General features: G+C 39.7%; 2 protein-coding genes across 4 annotated transcripts in view; one reads left to right on the plus strand and one right to left on the minus strand.

The window, feature by feature from the left end:
* The window catches only part of RAD50 (RAD50 double strand break repair protein), a 246571-nt gene that overhangs the window by 101151 nt on the left and 121591 nt on the right, over positions 1–23829 (minus strand). For 2 of the 3 annotated variants that reach the window (XM_061150793.1, XM_061150792.1), the window contains one exon: positions 5643–5726. Coding sequence is in view for 2 of the 3 variants with exons in the window: in XM_061150792.1 (XP_061006775.1) it covers positions 5643–5726 (84 nt within the window). In the remaining variant the exon portion in view is untranslated. Of the gene's footprint in view, positions 1–5642; positions 5727–8035; positions 8455–23829 lie in introns of those variants that run through there. The other variant, XM_061150791.1, reaches the window with a different exon arrangement.
* IL5 (interleukin 5) lies at positions 21575–23779 on the plus strand. Its single transcript, XM_061149324.1, has 4 exons — positions 21575–21718; positions 21924–21956; positions 23405–23533; positions 23641–23779. Exons 1-4 carry the CDS (start codon positions 21575–21577, stop codon positions 23737–23739), a joined length of 405 nt encoding a protein of 134 aa, XP_061005307.1. The 3' UTR covers positions 23740–23779.

Raw genomic sequence — 23829 nt, forward strand, 5'->3', positions numbered from 1 at the left:
ACTGGTTCAAAATTGGGAAAAGAGTAAGTCAACGTTGTACATTGTCACCCTGCTTATTTAACTTATATACAGAGTATATCATGTGAAATGCCAGGTTGGATGAACACAAGCTGGAATCAAGACTGCCAGGAGAAATATCAATAACCTCAGATATGCTGATGACACCACCCTTATGGCAGAAAGCGAAGAGGAACTAAAGAACCTCTTGATGAAAGTGAAAGAGGAGAGTGAAAAAGCTGGTTTAAAACTCAACATTCAAAAAACTAAGATCATGGCATCTGGCCCCATCACTTCATGGCAAATAGATGGGGAAACAATGGAAACAGTGACAGACTTCATTTTCCTGGGTTCCAAAATCACTGCAGATGGTGACTGCAGCCATGAAATTAAAAGACGCTTGCTCCTTGGAAGAAAAGCTATGACAAACACAGCATACTAAAAAGCAGAGACATTACTTTGCCAACAAAGATTTGTGTAGTCAAAGTTATGGTTTGTCCAGTAATCATGTACGGATGTGAGAGCTGGACCATAAAGAAAGCTGAGCGAAGAAGAATTGATGCTTTTGAACTGTGGTGTTGTAGAAGACTCTTGAGAGTCCCTTGGACTGCAAGATCAATCTAGTCAATCCTAAAAGAAATCAGTCCTGAATATTCATTGGAAGGACTGATGTTGAAGCTCCAATACTCTGGCCACCTGATGTGAAGAACTGACTCATTGGAAAAGACCCTGATGCTGGCAAAGACTGAAGGCAGGAGAATGGGACGACATAGCAGAAGATGGTTGGATGGCATCACCAACTCAATAGACATGAGTTTGAGCAAGCTCTGGGAGATGGTGAAGGACACGGAAGCCTGGCATGCTGCAGTTCATGGGGTCACAAAGAGTCGGATACAAATGAGCAACTGACCACCACCACTAGGAAACTGAGCTGAGTGCCTTGTGGATAATAATTTCTCTTAAAGATAAGGATCAGTACAAAACAAAGTCAGACAATCTGGGATATACTGGGTTGTACCTAAGACAAATTCTTAACTTCTTACTTATGATCTTAATGATACTGTTAGCTATATTATTTTTTTACATTGCCTGTTTTACAAGATTGTCATTTCTTGCGTTACCAATGTGTAACTGAGTCTCCAACAAAAATATATAGTTCTATATGAGGTCAATGATTAGAACAGTGGAACTCTTACATGAATGAGAAGAAGCTACAAGAGGGAATCTTTTCCTAGATCATAAGAGCCTAGTAATTAATACAGGTGGTATAGAGATTTATGGCTACTGTTAATAAGGCCTAGTCCAATAATAGCTCATTGAGCAGCCTAGCAACAAAATTTCACCAGACCCAGGAATGAGCATTCGGAGCACCATGGGATGAAATGGTTATGAAAGGGCCCTTTTTATGACCATAAAATTTATGACCATAAAGGGGCCCTGACAACTGGAGACTGGCACTTGCCACCTACCGCTGTAGGTTGCTGGCAAGGATTAAATCATGAGCTGCTGACCTTTAACACCCCCTAGAAGACGTTCAGGGGGGGAGATCAGTAATGAGGCACTCACTCTGTGCTCTGGGAAAAACTGACAAAACAGGTCTTCAGATAGTTAGATATTTTCTAGAGATTTTACGAGCCCAAATTCTTGCATCTTCTCCTACCTAGAGAGGTACTAACATTATTAATGGCGGCATTTGCTTTGGCTATTAAGGAGAAAACTACAATTAAAAGTCAAAACGGAGTAACTATGCTTCAGACATCCAAGGCACTACTAAGTGACAGTACTGGGTGTGATTTCAGACAAGTCCTTATACTGTTGAGAACTTAAGTTTTCTGAGTGGTGTCAGTCTTGAGATGCCACCAGCCATTCACCAGCCATGCTAACAGCTGGCAACTACAACCTTACTTTTTAAAGTCTCCTCCTGTAACTATTACATTTCTAGATATCAAAATTGCTTTACAAAATAACAAAAAGAGACATGTATGATGATCAACAGCTTATATTATTTATGTGTTAATATCACATCAAAGGTTAAAACCTAGTCATATTAAACTAGACAACTGGCTACCTGGCTACAAGTCTCCCCAGAACACTAGGTCCAAGTTGGGTTTCAGGCTTATTTTCCTGAGAGGAAATGAGATCTATTTTGCCTATTAATGTCAGGTTGTCCAACCAACTGAGTCTTTAACACCTACATCAAATCACACTGGGCTAACAGAAGCAGACATCAAAAATATGTAAGATCACGCCAAATGGCTCCATCCCTTCTGATAGAGTAACCCCAGTACTGACTCCATCTGGACCAGGATCAAAATTGCTACCATATATAACCTGGTTCTTACTCCTGCTTGGGTCCCTGGTTATAATAGTTCATTTAGTGGTTTTTGGCCCCTGCCTTTTTAATCTACTTGTTAAGTTTGTCTCTTCCAGATTACAGTAGTTTCATATCAAGATAATGGCGATGCAGAGATGCCAGCCACTCCTCAGAACAGATCCTGCTGGTGTAACAAGAGAGGTCATCCTGGGCCCCTTAATGAGACAGGTTGAGAGCTCTGTGACCCCAACTAGGTAGGCTTACAAGTCCCATGCCAGCCCAAAAGACAGACCTTCATGCTTTATCCTCCCAATAAAGATTTCTTGGGGTTCACATCTCTCAGGGGGATTTGAGACAGGAGATAGATGGGCCCCAGGCTGAGCAGCTGGAGTTTATCCCATGTGGACAGATACTCCAAGATGAAAATAATAGCACAAGTGAGGAGGACCTGAGCCCTGCCCAGATAGAGACCACATATTTCTCATTCTTGAGGTCAAGGAGATGTTCCCAACAACATGTGCACAGAAAGGCTCCTAAGGGGCCAAAAAGAAGGGGGAACCACCCCATGGTAGATGATGTCAACCTACCCATAAGCCTCTTCACTAGAATCCACCTTGGCTGAGAAATGTACACTCACACAGGGGAGGACCTTGAGTTAAATCAAATACAGTCTCAGAACCAGGCAAAGTAATATGATTGGCCAGAGGAAACCTGGAAGAAACGCCCCATATAAGTGATTCAAACTACCTCCAGGGCATGAATCTCTCTGAGTCTGCTCATGTCAGTCTATTCATACATACCCTTTTTTTTTTTCAAATAAACACTTTACATGTTTCACTACTTTCTGTCTCTGTGGAAATTCATTTCTACAAAACCAATGGGCCAGGGCCTTGTCACTGCCCACTGGCCCTGATGGTCTAGAGTCTAGGATTCAGTGCTCTATCGCAGCCTGACTTCAGTCTCTGGACACGGAGCCAATATCCTGCTTCAAGCCACTGCAGGCTAAGACTGCCCGAGATCATTTTCATAATCAGAGTTATCTTTAGCCATATAAAAGTGGAAACAATTTAAAAGACTATCAACAGTGGGTCAGTTAAATAAGCTAGAGAATATAAACTCAATGGAATACTATTAAGTATTACAAATAACGAAACAAAAGTATATATATTTTAATGTATCTACAGGTGGCACAGTGGTAAAGAATCCATCTGCCAATGCAGGAGACATTGGTTTGTTTCCTGGGTTGGGAAGATCCCTGAGAGAAGACAACCCACTCCAGATTCTTGTCTGGGAAATCCCATGGACAGAGGAGCCTGGAGGGCTACAGTTCATGGGGCCAGAAGAGTTGGACATGACTTAGCAACTAAAAAAACAGCAACAAAAATATCACAAAATAAATACTTGATTTGTACCATGGTAAAATAAAATTCTATTGATGTATTAAAATATTTATGTGAGTGTATTTATATACACACAGAGGGTTTTTCTTTTTTTATAAAGACACAAAAAAGCCTGGAAGAAATACACATCAAACTCTTGGGGAGCGGGGGTAACGAGAGGCACAGGACCTCACTACACATACACCAAAGAAAAACCTACTTAGGGAAGAGACATAAGCTAGGAGTTTGGGATTAGCAGATACACAGTACTATATATAAGATAAGCAAGAGCAATTTAACACAGGCAACAATATTCTATATCTTGTAATAACCTATAATGGAAAATAATCTTAAAAAATATATGCATATCACTGAATCACTTTTCTGTATACCTAAAACTAACACAATATTGTGAATCAACAATAAAAAGGAAAAACTATGAGCCAAAATGTATATAGAAAAGTCTAAGTCCTAAACACACACTAATAGTTAAAATACCATAATTCAAAGATTCATACACAGACTTTCAGCATGGTACATTTTAATGAAAAACTAAAAGCAAGACTAAATATAAGAAAATGATGCAATCATTAAAAATGTTCATAAAAGGTCACATATTTTAATAGAAGATATTTCAAAGTACAAAAATTAAAAAAGCACCCATGTACATAAACACAAGAGAATATTACTCAGCTGTGAAAAAGAATGCATTTGAATCAGTTCTAATGAGATGGATGAAACTGGAGTCTATTAGACAGAGTGAAGTAAGTCAGAAAGAAAAACACCAATACAGTATACTAATGCATATGTATGGAATTTAGAAAGATGGTAACAATGACCTTATACGCGAGACAGCAAAAGAGACACAGATGTAAAGAACACTCTTTTGGACTCTGTGGGAGAAGGTGAGGGTAGGATGATTTCAGAGAGTAGTGTTGAAATGCGTATATTATCATATGTAAAGCAGATCGCCAGTCCAGGTTCAATTCATGAGACAGGGTGCTCAGGGCTGGTTCACTGGGATGACTCTGGGGGGATGGGATGGGGAGAGAGGTGGGAGGGATGTTCTGGATGGGGAACACATGTGCAGCTGTGGCTGACTCATGTCGATGTATGGCAAAAACCACTATAATATTGTAAAGTAATTAGCCTCCAATTAAAATAAATAAATAAAAATAAATAAAAAGCACCCATGTACCAAACACCCAGACTAAGAATTTAATACAGTTTTTAATAACACAGGACTTTAAAATAATGTTAGATGGAAAAAAAGCTCAGAATACAAAATTAGGAGTATGACTTCAGCTACTTAAGACAGTACATAAAGGAGAAGAAACACATGAAAATGTCAACAATGGCTATCACTTACTAACTGTACGTGAGTGACTTTCATATTTCATATTTTTCCATTGCCAAGTTTTCTACAACAAGCTATCACTTTTTTTTTTTTTATCACTTTTATCATTATGAAAATTTTATTAAAAAAATGTTTCTGGAGTAGGAAATGGCAACGCACTCCAGTATTTTTGCCTGGAAAATCCCATGGACAGAGGAGCCTGGTAAGCTGCAGTCCGTGGGGTTGCAAAGAGTTGGATGTAACTGAACACACACATACAAAACAGAAACAGACTCACAGACACAGATAACAGACTTGTGGTTGTCAAGGAGAAGAGGGGAGGAGGAGGGATGGACTGGGAGTTTGGAGTTAGTAGATGCAAACTATTACATTTAGCATGGATACACAACAAGGTCCAACTCTATAGCACAGGGAGCTATATTCGATATCCTGCAATAAACCATGATGGAAAAGAATACGAAAAAGAATATATATAACTGAATCACTTTGCTATGTGGGAATTAACACAATTAACACAAGTTAACATAATCAAATCAACTATACTTCAGTAAAATTAAAAAACAAAAGAAAAAAAATGTTTCACTGGCATCATTACCTTGGGATCATGAACAAATGTATTTCCTTTGGTTCCAGGAGGAAAATCTCCAGTACAAATATATTTTAGACATTCAATGATGGTCTAAAGAAATAGAAAATTATATTATTTACTTATTAGAAAACTGCAGAATTTAACCATAAAATGTTAATTCATTATAAATATTTATAAAAGATAAAAGACTATAAAAGATATGATTAGGTAAATTTTGACATTATAAAACCTGACCTATAAATATACAAAAGCTACATAATTAAGAAGGTATACTGAAATAAAAAATAATTATTATTTTGGGAGGAAAATTTTCTATTTCTAATTAAAATTAAACTAAGTTTTTAATAACAATGGCTTAAACAGCTCACCATAGCTGATTACACTATATTGTATAAATGAAATTTACTGAGAGTGAAACTTAAATGTTCTCTCTCTCTCACACTCACACACACACACACACACACACACACACGGATAAATATGTGAGGCTGATACCCTGCAGGGCCCTGGGCACAAGGACTTTCTGTGTCCCCCATTTCTTTGATTATAGGAAGCAGCCTTCATTCACCCTCCACAACCTTCCCTGAGTTCCAAAGGGTAGATTCAAGCAATAAGGTTATTTAGGGAAGGGAGGGGATGTAGGGAAGGGAGGGGATGAGACCAGAGAGAGACAGTCAAGAGCAGCCTTGGGGCAAGGTCCTGTTTCCTTATCAACAGATACACACAATATCTTTGAGCTACTTTGCAGATACCAAAACCTCCTCCAGGTGGGATGCTGCCTAGGGCATGCAGCCAGACCCCAGAGTAATTACACCTGAGGGTTGATGATGTTGATTCCTACTTACCTCACCTTCAGAATGGCCACAAGCTAATCATGCTCTGTTACTATAAAACTTGTCACTATATTCCCCAATTGGGGACACATGGTCTGGAGGGCATGAGCCCACTGTGTCCCCCTTTCCGAGGCAAAGCAATAAACCTTTTTCTACTTCACCCAAAACTGTCTCCGAGATTTAATTTGGCAACGTTGTACAGAGAAGCTGAGCTTTCTGGTTGAAGGTGATAGATGTGTTAACTAACTAGAATAGGAGAAACCTTTTGGGAAACACATGTTTGTCAAATCACCATGATGTATACTTTAAAGAGCCTACAATGTATATGTATACAATGTATATGTATACTCCAATAAAGCTGAAATTTTTTTAAAAGCTGAAACAAAACAAATGGCTAGTATCAACCTTATTATGTGACAGGTACTGTACTAGCCACTTTTACATACATTAAGCATTTAATTCTCACATTAACCCTAGGCCATAGAAACTATTTTTAACATCCATTTTATAAATGAGAAAACTAAGGCAAAGAACATTTAGGTCACTTTTGCCCAGTCACACAACTAATAAATGGAGAGGCAAAAAAAAAAAAAAAAAAAAAAATTCTGTATTCAAGCAGCTAGGGCTCATAAACACTAATCATACTAATCTCTCTATCAATAGAACACTTAATATAGTGCTTAGGTACATAAAAAAGCATTCAGTAAATAATATTTTTACATAAACAAATAGACAAAAGTCTGGCATCCAACTCTCAACACTAAACCTTAACTTTCTCTCTGCTTTTCACTTCTTCTCCCTGTTAAAATTGTTATCACCTTGCTTTTCTCAAACCACCCTTTCGGACCAGAGAGCCTCTTAGCTACACTTCTCTCATAACTGTGTACCATTCCAGGGCTCAACTCAAATTTCTAAGTATTTCCAGGGTTTTAAAGTCACAGTATATATGCCGTGCTCTAACCTTTTATTTGAACTAGGTAAGAGCATCCCAACAACAAAAGTTTCCCAATTTAACCAAGCCCCAATGGATGTTTCATTTTAAAACTGTTATTTATCTAGTCATTATGCTTAGTCGGGATAGTCAGTTTTCTTAAAGTCATACATCTATATTTATATTTTATAACTTAAAAAAAAAAAATCCCGAACGGAGACAACTACCAGGAAATGAATGCTATGCCATGAGAATAAACAGAATTAAGAAAACATCTATATATATATATATATATATATATATATATATATATATATAAAAGTTCCTGTGGGGCTGTGAGTTCGGTAAGCTCACGCAGATAGCTCCCGGCCTCTCGGGATTCTCAAATAAACCTTGTCCACTGGGCAGCACTGGACGTGAGTCTGGGAGGCGCCTCAGGCGCCAGAGACCTGAAGGCCAAACCAAGCCACGCTCCTGGACACGGAAGTCAGCTGGATACCCAGGTGTACCCTGGGGCCCCAGGAGCTGAGTCATACTGACTCCTCTCACCCTGGAGTTCCGAACTCTGCAGATATTCTCCTGATTTGTAACACGTGGCGACTCATGAACTGAAGGCGGCTCCTTAGAGGACTTACCGTTTTCCCCGCCCCATTGGGTCCAACCAAAATTGTAAGGGGACTGAAGAAAGTGATAATTTGTTTATCTTTATCCTCTATTCCAAAACTCCGCACGCCCTGAATGCTCATCTTTTCGATCCGGGACATGTTTGCAAACGTTTCTTTTCTCAACAGCTGGGGTCTAGATCCCGGGGCCCACCAAAGTTTAGCAGCTGGACCGGAGCACAGCAAGAACGGGTCGTAAGGACTGCAGCGTCCCGGAAGGCTCGGGCTGGGACCGTCCCTCCCACATGGGCTTCCTTCCCTGCTGCAGGACGAGAGCGGGGGTGGGGGCCAGCCCGGGGCTGCCCGCCAGCACACCCAGGCCCAGGGAGCCCGAGACCGAAGCACTCACAGACTCCCGCCTCGGCTGCGCCGCGGGTCAGGTGGGTCGCTGCGCCGGCGCGCGTTTACGCCGCAGGCGCGGGGCACGCCGGGAAGTCGGAAGCTAGGTGCGCGCGCAGGTTTACAGCCTGAGACGGTCGCGTGCCAGGTCTTCTGGAAAGCGGCTAGTGTCTCCTAGCTGCGGACCGAGGGAGGAGGGGCAAGAGGGAGGGGAGGAGGCGGGGAAGGGGTGAGGCAGCACTCAGTTCAATTCAGTCGCTCAGTCGTGTCCTACTCTTTGCGACTCCATGGACTGTAGCAGGCCAGGCTTCCCTGTCCATCACCAACTCCCGGAGCTTGCTCAAGCTCATGTCCATCGAGTAGGTGATGCCATCCAGCCATCTCATCCTCTGTCGTCCCCTCTCCTCCTGCACTCAATCTTTCCCAGCATCAGGGTCGTTTCTACTGAGTCAGTTCTTCGCCCTAGGTGGCCCAACTATTGGAGTTTCAGTTTCAGCGTCAGTCCTTCCAATGAATAGTCAGGACTGCTTTCCTTTAGGATTGACTGGCTTAATCTCCTTACAATCCAAGGGACTCTCAAGAGTCTTCTACAACACCACAGTTCAAAAGCATCAATTCTTTTGGCTCAGCTTTCTTTATAGTCCAGCTCTCACATCCATATATGACTACTGAGGAAACCATAACTTTGACTATACAAACCTTTGTTGGCAAAGTAATGTCTCTGCTTTTTAGTATGCTGTGTTTGTCCTAGCTTTTCTTCCAAGGAGCAAGCGTCTTTTAATTTCATGGCTGCAGTCACCATCTACAGTGATTTTGGAGCCCAGGAAAATGAAGTCTGTCACTGTTTCCATTGTTTCTCCATCTATTTGCCATCTATTTTTCCATCTGTTAGTGATGGGGCCAGATGCCATGATCTTAGTTTTTTGAATGTTGAGTTTTAAGCCAACTTTTTCACTCTCCTCTTTCACTTTTATCAAGAGGCTCTTTAGTTCTTCTTTGCTTTCTGCCATAAGGGTGGTGTTATCTGCGTATCTGAGGTTATTGATGTTTCTCCCAGCAATCTTGATTCCAGCTTCTGCTTCATCCAGCCTGACATTTAGCATGCCGTACTCTGCATATAAGTTAAATAAGCAGAGTGACAATATACAGCCTTGACGTACCTCCTTCCAGATTTGGAACTGGTCTGTTCTTTCATGTCTGGTTCTAACTATTGCTTCTTGACCTGCACACAGATTTCTCAGGAGGCAGATAAGGTAGTCTGGTATTCCCATCTCTTTAAGAATTTTCCACATTTTGTTGTGATCCACACAGTCAAAGGCTTTAGGGTAGTCAATAAAGCAGAAGTAGATGTTTTTCTGGAATTCTCTTGCTTTTTTGATGATCCTATAGATGTTGGCCTTTTGATCTCTGATTCCTCTGCCTTTTCTAAATCCAGCTTGAACATCTGGAAGTTCACAGTTCATGTACTGTTGAAGCCAGGCTTGGAGAATTTTTAGCATTACTTTGCTAGCTAGTATGAGATGAATGCAATTGTGTGGCAGTTTGAACATTCTTTGGCATTGCCTTTCTTTGGGATTGGAATGGAAACTGACCTTTCCCAGTCCTGTGGCCACTGCTGGGTTTCCCAAATTTGCTGGCATATTGAGTGTAGTGCTTTAACAGCATCATCTTTCAGGATCTGAAATAGCTCCACTGGCTTTGTTTGTCGTGATGCTTCCCAAGGCCTACTTGACTTTGCATTCCAGGATATCTGGCTCTAGGTGAGTGATCACACCATCGTGATTATCTGGATCCTGAAGCTCTTTTCTGTCTAGTTCTTCTGGGTAGTCTTGCCACCTCGTCTTAATATCTTCTGCTTCTGTTAGGTCCATACCATTTCTGTCCATTATTGTGCTCATCTTTGTATGAAATGTTCCCTGGGTATGTCTAATTTTCTTGAAGAGATCTCTAGTCTTTCCCATTCTATTGGTTGCCTCTCTTTATTTGCATTGATCACTGAGGAAGACTTTCTTATCTTTCCATGCTATTCTTTGTAACTCTGCATTCAAATGGGTATATCTTTCCTTTTCTCCTTTTCCTTTAGCTTCTCTTCTTTTCTCAGCTATTTGTAAGGCCTCCTCAAACAACCATTTTGCCTTTTTGCATTTCTTTTTCTTGGGGGTGGACTTGATCACTGCCCCCTGTACAGTGTCACGGACCTCTGTCCGTAGTTCTTCTGGCACTCTGTCTATCACATCTAATCCCTTGAATCTATTTGTCACTTCCATAAGCCTCTTGTTCTTATCCATGAGGGCAGACAGAATGAAAACCACAATCACTGAAAACGAATCAAACTGATTACATGGACTACAGCCTTGTGTAACTCAATGAAACTATGAGCCATGCCATGTAGGGCCACCCAAGACGGACGGGTCATGGTGGAGAGTTCTGACAAAATGTGGTCCACTGGAGAAGGGAATGGCAAACCACTTCAATATTTTTGCCTTGAGAACCCCATGAACAGTATGAAAAGGCAAAAAGGTAGGACACTGAAAGGTGAACTCCCCAGGTTCGTAAGTGCCCAATATGCTACTGAGAAGAGTGGAGCAATAATTCTAGAAAGAATGAAGAGAAGGAAGCAAAGTGAAAACAACACCCAGTTGTAGATGTGACTGCTGATGGAAGTAAAGTCCGATGCTGTAAAGAACAATATTGCTCAGGAACCTGGAAGGTTAGGTCCATGAATCAAGGAAAATTGGAAGTGGTCAAACAGGAGATGGCCAGAGTAAACCCTGACATTTTAGGAATCAGTGAGCTAAAATGGACTGGAATGGGCGAATTTAATTCAGATGACCATATCTACTACTGTGGGCAAGAATCCCTTAGAGGAAATGGAGTAACCCTCATAGTCAACAAAAGGGTCTGAAGTGCAGTACTTGGGTGCAGTCTCAAAAATGACAGAATGGTCTCTGTCCATTTCCAAGGCAAACCATTCAATCTCACAGTAATCTAAGGCTGTGCCCCAACCAGTAATGCTGAAGAAGCTGTAGTTGAACAGTTCTATGAAGAACTACAAGACCTTCTAGAACTAACACCCAAAAAAAGATGTCCTTTTCATAATAGGGGAGTGGAATGCAAAAGTAGGAAGTTGAAAGATGTCTGGAGTAACAGGCAAATTTATCCTTGGAATACAAAATGAAGCAGGGCAAAGGCTAACAGAGTTTTGCCAAGAGACTGCACTGGTCATAGCAAACACCCTCTTCCAACAACACAGGAGAAGACCCTACACATGGACATCAATAGATGGTCAATACTGAAATCAGACTGATTATATTTGCATCCATGGAGAAGCTCTATACAGTCAGCAAAAACAAGACCAGGAGCTGACTGTGGCTCAGACCATGAACTCCTTATTGCCAAATTCAGACTTAAATTGAAGAAAGTAGGGAAAACCACTAAACCATTCCGGTATGACCTAAATCAGATCCCTTTCGATTATACAGAGGCAGCACTGAGGGACACTAACACTAAGAGTTGTGAAGACTTGAGATGACCAGGGATTCCCAGAGTGTGATCGTGTGATCTCGGGACACCTGGAGTGGAGTGGGGGGCATGGTGTCCGTTTCTCAGTGGCCATTAGTGTACTGTGTTTTCTAGTAATCACGTGATGTCAGAGACACCATTGAAATGATGGCTGATGGACTGTATGCATGTATATTCTTGTGACTTTTTTAAAACTCAAATTTAGCTCCAAACTGAGTAAATATTAATAATTATAACTCACATAAAAGCTCTTTTGGATCCTCAGTAGTTTCAACAAGTGCAGACAGGAATTTAATACGAAAAAATTGTATACTATTGTAGACCAAAAGCTATTATAAGACTGTGTGTGTGTGTGTGTTTGCACTCAGCCAGTCAGTTGTGTCCCACTCTTTGTGACCCCATGAACTGTATCCTGCCCTCCCATTTCCATGGAATTTTCCAGGCAAGAAGACTGGCGTGGGTTGCCATTTCCTTCTCCGGGGGATTTTCCAGACCCATGGATCAAAACCTACGTCTCCTGCAATTCCTGCACTGGCAGGCAAATTCTTTACTCTTGAGCCACCTGGGAAGCCCATGTTATAAGACTATAAAATTACACAAATATGTGAAGGAAGTTCACTTTTATAAGCAAAACTAATTGATGTTGTTTGGGCGGGGGCTCTAAAGAGCTCCGGTGCCATAGTCCTTTATGTTTCAGTGCAAAGAAGAATTCATCCAGAGCTAAGTGATAAGAAGTGATTTATTAGAATAGGACACTTGTGAGGCTTACAAGCTGGCGAGTGAGCGATGCTGCACCCTGAGAATTTACTGGGCTACAGTTTTATAATCAAAGGAAAAATGCAGAGGGGAAGAAGGGTTTCTTTGTCTTTCTTGACTAGATGTCATGCTTCCATCATCAGTTCCTTCTCCAGATTGAGCAGGGGAGTTTTCTTGTCCCTACTGGGTCAAGCTAGTTCCACAAATTATTTTTGTCTGTGTGTTCGGAGAGCATGTTGTAGGGAATCTTTAACTTTATGAGCTCACTGGGCAGTATGTGGATCTCACACCACAATTATTTCATTGTTTTGGGGCACTTCGCGTGCTTCTGCTGCATGGTTTTGTTGCTAAGCAAACCTGCTTGGTTTTGTGGTTAAGCAAACCTGTTTTCTTGAGTAATCATTAACTTACGTACCTATCATTAGCATACATATTTTTTTCTACTTACCATTCCCTAGTGGGATTAGCTATTTAATTACCTACTTTGTCCCTTCACTCTGTCCCTATCATAAGTACCACCACAAGAAAGGAATAGACACCTTTAAAATAAGAGGTTTTGTTATGCAAGATGAATACTGTACACCATCATGGATATTTTTAACAACACTATATTATATACTTAAAAATTTGCCTAGATGGTAGATTTTGTGTTAACTATTCTTATCACACACACAAAAATATAATAGAAAATAAAATAAGATGAGAAGAAACTTTTGGAGGTGATGGATATACCAGAGGCATTGAATATTTGGACAACCAGACATTATATGTCTCCTGCTGTGGTCTTAATATGAAGTAGCCCACATTACCTTTTATGAATTTAGATTAAGAAAAAATTTGACTTGAATCTTTAGCACCTTTAGATTAAACTTCCAGTTTATAAGAAGTATTAACTAATAACAACACAAGGATGAAAGAGGCAAATCTGGAAGGCAGAATGTGTTACAAGACATTGCCCCAGACTCTCAGATTAGTGTCATTAAAACAAGGGGTTTTGTAGATTCTATAAGACTGTGGAAAACTTTAGCCAAAAAAATAATCAGAGAAGTAAAAACAGGCAGAAACAAAGAAAAACAACAAAGGAGACCAAATAATAATGTGGTCATTAAACGTAGTTTTGGGACCTTCAGTTTCTTCTCAAGGGCTGTAGAAAATACTCTGAGCTATATCCTGTGAACTGTCTTACAAATATCGAAAGCTCCACCAGGCGGAAGACGTTAACTACATGATGATCAGACCATAGCCATGACGTAAGGTGCCTCAATTCCAAGAATTAGCCTCAAGGAAATGGGAAAAACTGACCATGGAACTGAAGACTAACTGTATCCAAAACAATCAAGATGATGCTGGTCAGACCACCAGTGACCGATTTCAACATGAATGCCAGAGCTGACTGTGCTGTTTCTGCATGTTGCCCCCTCCCTCTGTCTATAAAAGCTCTTGCCTCCTGATTGAGGGAAGGGGGAGGGATCAGCTTTTGGACAGAAATTCATCCTCCCTCCACCTCTGCTGCTCCTGTTGCCGGCATTCAAAATAAAACAAGCCTTCTTTTCCACCAACCTGGCCTCTTTATTGGCTTTTGAGCAGTGAGCAGCCAGACCCCACTTTTGCTAATGGTAGGAACACGTGGAATCTTCCTGGACCAGTTATCGAAACTGTGTCCCCTGTGTTGGCAGGCAGATTCTTAACCACTTGACTACCAGGGAAGTTCTGTCAGCTTTCCTTTGATTAGTATTTATCTAGTGTGTCTTTCTGAGGCTTCCCAGGTGGCTCAGTGGTAAAGAATCTCCTGCCAATGCAGGAGAAATCAGGAAGATCCATGGAGAAGGAAATGGCAACCTGCTCTGGTATTCTTGCCTGGAAAACTCCATGGATGGAGAAGTCTGGCAGGCTATAGTCCATAGGGTTGCAAAGAGTGAGCTAAAACTGAGCACAAATGCATGCATGCACACAATGTGTCTTTCTATCCTTTGATTTTTAAACCCTTTTAATGTCGTTTTAGGCTTCAGGTGGCTCAATGGGTAAAGAATATTCCTGCAATGCGGGAAACACAAGAGATGCAGGTTCCATCTCTGGGCTGGGAAGATCCCCTGGAGATGGACATCCCCTGGAGAAGGCAACCCACTCCAGTATTCTTGCCTGGAGAACCCCATGGACAGAGGACCCTGGTGGGCAAAGAGTCCATGGGGTTGAAAAGAGTCAGACACTACTGAATCGACTGAGTTCAGTGTCATTTTGCATGAAGTGAACTGTTATTCCTGATAAATTTGATTGTATTTCTCATATTTTGTGCTTTTTCCTTCTATTTCTCCTTTCTAGGTTTCTGGATTGATGGAGTTTTCATTATTCTCTTGTTTTATTTTACTGGTTTTGAAGTTGCACATTCTATTTTGATTCTTTTAATAGTTATTCTTGAATTTTTCACCTGCCTATTTTGAAATCTGAAGCTAATATCTTAAGTATCCTTTCAAACAATATAAGAACCACTGAATCTAATTCCATCTTAATTTTCCACATTATCAGTGTTTAGAATTTTTTTGCATATTGTCTTGAAATACCCTCATTTATTTTCTAAACCAGAATTATTTATGTTTACCAACATATTTATCAACCTTTTTTTATTAGCACTTCTTCTTTGGTTCATTTCATAGCACTCCTTTTTGGTTCATTTCTCTCATTATATTCTAGTGCTAAAGAATCTTGAGGGAAAGAAATCCATCCCACAGAGCTGATACCAAGATTAAACAACGTTATTTTGTGAAAGGGCTTTATAAATGGTAAAACACAGGCTTCCCTGGTGGCTTAGTGGTAAAGAATCCACCTGCCAATGCAGGAGACATGGATTCGATCCTTCATCCAGAAAGATGACACGCGGCTGGGCAACTAAGCCCATGCACCCCAACTATTGAACCTGTGCTCCAGAGTCGGGGAGCCACAACTCCTGAAGCCCACCCCCCCCTAGAGCCCGTGCTCCACAGCAGGAGAAGCCTGTGCACTGCAACCATAGGCGCCCTGCTCGCTGTAACTGGACAAAAAAGCCCGCAGAGCAGTGAAGACCCAGCATAGCCAAAAATAAATAAAGTTGTGTTTTAATGGTAAAACACTGTAAAAATATGATTTATTTTTTGTGCATTGAATATTTTTACAGGGTTTATCTGGTAAAATGTAACAAAGCTATTGAAATGAGCATGTAAGTTTCTCAGCATAAGGAAATATTTTTTAACTTATACATAGAGCTTTTTAATTGTGGAATACTAGCAACAACCCAAATGGTGAGGTAAACTGTGGTACACCAATTTCATCTAACAGCAGGTAAACTTTAAAAATAGCTTCCCCAGTGGCTCAGTGGTAAATTATCTGCCTGCCAATGCAGGAGACACAGGAGATGTGGGTTCGATCCCTGGGTTGGGATGATCCCCTGGAAGAGGAAATGGCAACACACTCCAGTATTCTTGCCTGGAAAATCCCATGGACAGAGGAGCCTTGTGGGCTACAGTCCATGGGGTCACAAAGAATCGGACACAACTGAGCACACACGCATGCAACCTTTAAAATACTACACGGAAGAGAAGTATTAATAAGCAAAAAAAGATAAAATTGTACACATTCATTGATTGTAACTCTGTAAAGCTGTCTTAGTAAAGACTGGAAGTGATCAACAAAAATCTGATAGTTGCTATGCCAAGGGGAAGTTGTTCTGTGTTTATTTTCCTATGATGTTATTTATTCATTTAAAAATTATTCAAAAGATATACTTGGAGATTGAAAGGATGAGAGAGTAAGATCAAGAAAGAGATGCTATCATTTTACATTTAGTCACTACAAAAAAAAAAAAATGTGGCATCATGCCCTGTTGATTGATTAGAATCAGTTCATAGAAAAGTCATTTGACCTTAATGACTCTATGCTTAGTAAAAAAAAAACAAACAAACTTATCATTTTTTAAAAACCATGTTGCCAATTTGGAAGCCATTAAGAGAGACAAAGAGCTTCCCTTGTAGCTCAGTCGGTAAAGAATCTGCCTGCAGTGCAGAAGACCTGGGTTTGATCCCTGGGTTGGGAAGATCCCCTGGAGAAGCAAATGGCAACCCACTCCAGTATCCTTGCCTGGAAAATCTCAGGGACAGAGGAACCTGGTGGGCTGCAGTCCTTCACAAAGAGTTGGGCACGACTGACCGACTAACACTTACTTACTTCCTTACTTCCTAATAGAGACAAAGGTTTTAGGAAAACAGGATGGATGCTGCCTACTAATACAACTTTTCAACAACAAAGTCCTTCTTTCAAACTGTAAAATTATTAGTAACTCTTAAAAATTCTGTTTACTGATTGCTAATTTCTTTCTAGTGTCCTAAAATAATGTGGGTTTTTCAAAATGCTATGGTAGTTAACACTGACTTGTTCTCTACAGACGAGCTTACACTTTTGCTCTATCTTGGAGCCCACCAAAGTTGTTCCTGTCTTCAGGGTCTTAGCCCCGGGCCATAGGCTCCTTCAGTTTCTACTGTACTCACATTAATGTGTTCATGTAACACAACCATGTTTGTTGTGTTAGTTGCTTAGCGTGTCTGACTCTTTGCAACTCCACTGACTGTAGCCAGCCAGGACAAAACTAAGTGCCTGACTGTTTATTCAATAAACACTGAGTGTGTACAATAAGCTGCTCAATGAGGATAAAGAGATCAATTAAATAAAACCCTTATTCTCAAGGTGTTTACAATTTAGTGAAGTAAAAAAGTTCCCAAGTGCATGACACTTACAGGATACAAAGTCTTTTTACATCATAATAAAAATGTAAACAATCATTAACTTTTTTTCCAACTTGCAAGTTTATTTTTAATAATCTTTTTATTTGATGTAGCTTTAGATTTACAGGAAAGTTGCAAGGACATTAGAGTTCTGAGGTCCTCTGTACCCACTTTCCTCTGTTGTTCATGTTACTATAGTATGTTTGTCACAGCTGGGTAACCAACACTGGCACATTACTAGACTCCACGGTTTTGAGAGGGCTTTCTTCATTTTCCCTTATCCTTTTTCTGTCTGGGATCTCATCCAGCACACCACATTGCACTTAGTCATCATGTTGTCTTAAATTACTCCGGGCTGTGACAGTTTTCAGACTTGACTTTGTTTTTGAACACCTTGACAGTTTTAAAGAGTACTGGTCAGGTATTTTTTCCTTCAGTTTGGGTATGTGTAGTATCTTTCTCATGGTTAGACAGAGGTTTTGAGTTTGGGGGAGTAAGACCACAAGAATAAAATGCCATTCTCATTACATCATGTTAAGGTAACACACAAGCAACATGACCTATGACTGCTGATGTTGACCTTGATCACCCAGCTGAAATTTGCCAGGTTTCTCCACTGCAAAGTTACTCTTCTTATAATCCCCTTTCCAGACTGCACTCTTTAAAATGAATCATATCCCACACTTACCTTAAGGGTATCCCACACTGAAAGGGAATTATACTCCATTTCCTTGAGGCTAGAATATCTACAAAAATTACTTGGTTATCCATTTCAAATAGAGCAGAGTGTACACGACGATCCCAAACTCCCGATCTTCTCTCTTCCTCCATTCTTCCCCCCAACACTGAACCCCGGCAACCATAAATTCATTAGCTAAGTCTGTGAGTCTGTTTCTGTTTCGTAAATAAGTTCGTCTGTATCATTTCTTTTTTAGAAATGGATAACCAACAAGGTCCTACTTACTGTACAGCACAAGGAACTCTGCTTAATGTTTCGGGGCAGCCTAGATGGGAGGGAGATTTGAGGGAGAATGGATATACGTTTGGCTGAGTCCCTTTGCCATCCATCTGAAACTATCACAATATTGCTAATCAGCTACACTTCAATATAAAATAAAAATTTTTAATTACTTGGAATTCTGCACAAGAGATTAAAATTATTAACTTTTGTTTGAAGTTTTACATTAATAAACCTCTTTCAAATACATTATTTTATGGTCCCTGCTCAGAGAGAGTTTGCAATCAGGTTGGGGAAATCAGACTAATAGAGGAGTAGTTAATGACTTATGACAATATTATAAGAAATGTAATCCTGTACATTCTTGTACATTCATGCTCATAATGGCATTATTCACAATAGCCAAAAGATGGAAGTAACCCTAAATGTCCATTGATAAATGAATGAATAAACAAAATGTGATATATACATACAGTGGAAAATTCCAGGCTTTCACTGCCATGGCCTGGGTTTAATCCCTCACTGTGGAACTAATCCCACAGGCGGTGTGGCATGACCAAAAAACCAAAAAAAAAAAAAAGGGAAGGAAATTCTGCCACATGCTACGGGAAGGATGAACCTTGAGGACACTATTCTAGGTGAAATAAGCCAGTCAGTAAATGACAAATACTATATGATTCCACTCATGTGAGTTACCTAGAATAGTCAAATCTGTGGAGACAGAAAGTAGAAGCATGGTTGCCAGGGGCTGGGAGGGAGGGGGGGTGGGAAGAGAGCTGTTTAATGTGTACAGAGTTTCAGATTTGCGAGATAAAAAAGTGTTCTAGAAATGGGTTATACAACATTATGAATGTACTTAACACTACTGAACTATATACTTAAGAATGGTTGATGTCACATTTTATGTTACATGTATTTTACCACAGTTTTTAAAAGTTTTGAGATGTCTAATTTTGAATAAGAGGATTTTTAGATAACTCGCCCTCCAATAGGGACCCACAGTTATACGATAGATCGGAGGCTGAGAAATAGCACCCTGTATGGTTTTAAAAACTATGAATTGACGACATCTAAGAATCAGGAGATTATACACGATACTTAGGATTTCTGGCTTCTTTGAAAAATTGGATGATTTGGCAACATAAGTCCAAGGATGTCACACGGTAACAGGCAGCTGTAGATGAGCACGTTTGCTGCCTGGAGACAGGTCACTCTGCTGCAGATTTCTGCAGCCCCACCATCTGTACTGTGTCACACCTGGCCCATTTCACTCATTTTCATAACCAGCCAGCATGACTCCCTAAAAATAGTGGGGGGTTGGTGAGCTTTTCTCCTGCTTTAGTGAACACTAGTACAGTGGTATCTTAGTCCTCCACCACCTAATTCCCTGCATAACTCAATAACAGAAGAAGTTTAAAACTCAGAACTTTGTGTATTTAAGGTACTAAAATAACAAGTCACATGGCAGTTCCTCTGAGACCTTCATCTAAGCCCACACGTTCTCGGCAGCCCATAGGAGTCAAGGAAAAACAGAGCAAACTCTCTGTGAAATCTTCCGGGGAGAGAAGTCAGCTTGAGTCAGCTTTGGTTTTGAGAGCACCGTTTTAAGAGCACCTTGATCTAGTCTATTGTGATTCCTACCTCATTACCTCACTCCTGAAGTCTTAAAAAAAAAAAAAAAAAAAGTTTTTTCGAGTGTTCAAACAAAGAGTCCAAAACTTTAGCACGAACAAAACCAGCCGTGAAGGCTGCTACTGAAGTCCCACACTACTTTTACGCTACCTGTGCAGAGGTGTGACTACACGCACGCAAAAGGTTTGTGTACCTCCGGGCTACTTCTGCTTCTCACACACAGCTCTATCCAGCTTTGGAAGAGGATTCTAGGCAGCAATTTTTATTTGGTACCATCTCTGCTAGATACTCAAAATAGTCCTAGAGCCAGGGTTCCAGGGCACCAATACAGAACCACTTTGGGAGGCTCACTGAAATTCTCCATCACAAGCCATGGCTTACGCCTCCATTATGTGTGCTCCGGCCAGGGAAGAAGGAAGAATGTGGTCCAGAAGAGGGCCCCATTTCACTCCCTCTAGGGATTACGTGGCCCACCCAGGGTGTGAAAGGATATCCCCCCACTTTGTGGGATGTGGATGTGAATGTGATGTATATTTTTGGTTGCTTTCCTAGGATCTAGGTCCCTCTTACTACCACGTAGGACCCCAAATTTCTCAGCTAGGCAGTTCAAGTGGGATGAAGCCCACCTCCAGCTGCCTGGAGAGCTAATGAGTATATCACATAGCCCTGGCCACAGTGTAGGGGGGAGCATGGGATCGAGGGTGAATAAGGCTGAATTCTAGAACTTTTAATTGAGCAATCAGAAAAACACAATTTGCTTTCTCCTGTGGCTCACGAACAGGGTACATACAGATTTAAGAGTTTGGACATGGTGTTGGGTCTGCAGTGACCCAAGAAGTCTGCAGTGACCCAAGAAGTGGGTCACTGCCTCAGAATGGAGACAGAAGTCACTGCGGCAAGCAACATAAAGGAGCCTCCACCCTGGATCATTTGACTGTGTGAGATAACAAATCCCTCATTTGGCTTCAACCAATTTGAGTTAGGTTTTGGTTACTGGCAATAGAAAGGATCCTAATCAAGAGTACAGTGAACACAACTTGACTGCTAAGTTTTGATGGTCTCCACTCTAATAACCATCTTCAATCACCAGTATTTTCAATTTCTTTTAAGACAGATCAACCTCGCTTACAACTGCATTAGAGTTTACTTGATCTGGAAAGAACTTCTCAGTATTTATGTATTTCAGCATAAAATTCTACGTAGTGGTTTACATGATACTTCTTTTTATACTCAGCTTTTAAAAGGAAATTCAATCTTCTGACTTTAAGACATGCAAATGTGGGGCAATGATATATCAGTCTAGTGATTTTCTTTGGAAACAGGAAACATTTTTAAAGGGGAAAAATAGGGATTTTGATTATTATTAAAAGATAAAAGTAAAACTATAAGATACAGGCATTGGAAATGTTTAGTTTCATAATATGCCACTATTAGGCATTCTCTATCTGATTGTTAGAAATTATTCATTTCCTCAAAGAGAGAGGATAAATTGGTTGGGTATGCAATCTTGTACTATGCACTTTCTCTGCCAAGGCAAACGCTGAACGTTTCAGAGCCATGAGAATGCTTCTGCATTTGACTTTGGTTGCTCTTGGAGCTGCCCATGTTTGTGTCTTTGCTGTAGAAAGTACCCTGAGTAGACTGGTGGCAGAGACCTTGACATTGCTCTCCACTCATCGAACTCTGCTGATAGGTGATGGGGTAATTTTCTTTTTGATTCCTACAGCCTTTAAAATATATAGGTAATCATTTGTGGTGGCTAATTTTTAAAGATCTGTCATTAGTCATGAAATTATGAGAGATTAGTACAAATATAATTGATAATCATACGACTAGCAAGCATTTTTACTAAAAGTTACGAGTGTTAGAGTGCTTTTAAAATGAATGCATTTCCTTTCCTTTTCAGAACTTGATGATTCCTACTCCTGAGCATACAAATGTAAGTTAAATCATGATTTGATAAATGATTGAGTGAATAAGTGGATTTCATGTTTTAAGCTATAAAGCAAAGTTATCACTGGAATGATTTACTTTTCTCCATTTTGTTTTTATATGTGTGAATACAAAAGTATGTACTTAAAAATATTAGGAATGACTTTATAACAAGTAAAATCCATTAAACAAGTGGATCAGGCCCTCTAGTGATGTCAGTTCTCCATCTCAAACAGCCTTGAGTCAGGCATTCATTTTTTTTAGGTATTTAATGTCTTTTTACTTTAAAAATTAATTTATTTTTTAAATTGAAGTATAGATGATTTACAATGTTGTGTAAGTGATTCAGTTACATGTGTGTGTGTTTGTATATACATTATTTTATATATATTGCTTTTCAGATTGTTTTCCCTCCTTTCCATATAGGTTATTATAAAATATTGAGTATAGGTGATACTCAATAGGTCCTTGTTGTTTATCTGTTTTATATATAGTAGCGTGTATATGTTACTCCCAAATTCCTAATCTATCCCTTCCCTCTACCTTTCTCCTTTGTTCTCTATATCTGTGAGTCTGTTTTATAAATAAGTTCTTTGGTATCATTTTTTTAGATTCTACATATAAGTGATATATGATATTTGTCTTTCTCTGTCTGACTTACTTCACTTAGTATGATAGTCTCTAGGTCCATCCATGTTGCTGCAAATGGCATTATTTCTTTCCTTTGATAGTTGAACAATAGTCCATTGTTCATTCTTCATTCATTCATTATTCATTCTTTATATTCATTTTTTATTTCTTTATTCATTCTTCTGTCAATGGATATTGGCTATTGTAAATAGCACATCTTTCTATAAGAATCCCATATTGAGTGAGAGGAGCCTCCTAGTCTCCATTCAACTCTGACTACCTATGACTTTCCTCACTTTTATGTCTTTCTGAAACTTGAGCAAGTTAGGGTTATACTTTTAGAATCATGATCAGTAGACATTAAAATATACAATGAATGCCCTATATTAATATGTGTGTCATTTCTACATATTTAAATTATTATGATTGTCTAAAGGAATTGCATACATTTAAAGTAAGTCATGGTTGTATTAAAATGTAAAATATATGATTTTATTAGTCTAAATAAAATAAAATTACTGGCTGGAACTACAAAAGGAAACTCATGTGAGGTCAATCAGTACTGTAGTTACATTATACTTCCTAAACATTTTAACTTTGGTTAAGGAGTTAATTTATATCATTTGTAAAACTCCTCAGTAATTACAAAAATTTTATCTACTTTTGGAAATTATATCTTACTGTGAAGTGTTCTGCTACTTGGAAAAGGAACAAGTAGAACATTCTTTGGAGAAGGGAACTCATGTAAACAACACAACTAACTTCTGGGACCAAATTTTTATACCTTGTTTTGATTATTTATTGTTTTAAATCTTCCTCATTTAGCACCAACTATGCATTGAAGAAGTCTTTCAGGGAATAGACACATTGAAGAATCAAACTGCACAAGGGGATGGCGTGAAAAAAATATTCAAAAACTTGTCTTTAATAAAAGAATACATAGACAGCCAAAAAGTAAGCTAAAAACATTTAGTGGAAACTTGAGTATATTTGTCTGGTTCTGCCTACATTTGTAGGAATTGACAGTTTCCTACAATACTTATTGTCTGTTCTTTTCACAGAAGAAGTGTGGAGGAGAAAGATGGAGAGTGAAACAATTCCTAGACTACCTGCAAGTTTTTCTTGGTGTGATAAACACGGAGTGGACAATGGAAAGTTGAGACCTACCTCTTTCACTGTAGGGAAAGCTTCTGGAGGAGGAGAAGGATGTTTTAATGCAACAAGGATGAGGGCCAACCAATGGCGGAGCC

The sequence above is a fragment of the Dama dama genome, chromosome 9 (assembly GCF_033118175.1).
Source record: "Dama dama isolate Ldn47 chromosome 9, ASM3311817v1, whole genome shotgun sequence".
NCBI lineage: Eukaryota > Metazoa > Chordata > Mammalia > Artiodactyla > Cervidae > Dama > Dama dama.

Coding starts and splice junctions, on each gene's coding strand:
- IL5 (XM_061149324.1), top strand. CDS start 21,575: ATGAGAATGCTTCTGCATTTGACTTTGGTTGCTCTTGGAGCTGCCCAT. Junction 21,719..21,923: donor CTCTGCTGATAGGTGATGGG/GTAATTTTCTTT, acceptor TTTCCTTTTCAG/AACTTGATGATTCCTACTCC. Junction 21,957..23,404: donor CTACTCCTGAGCATACAAAT/GTAAGTTAAATC, acceptor TTCCTCATTTAG/CACCAACTATGCATTGAAGA.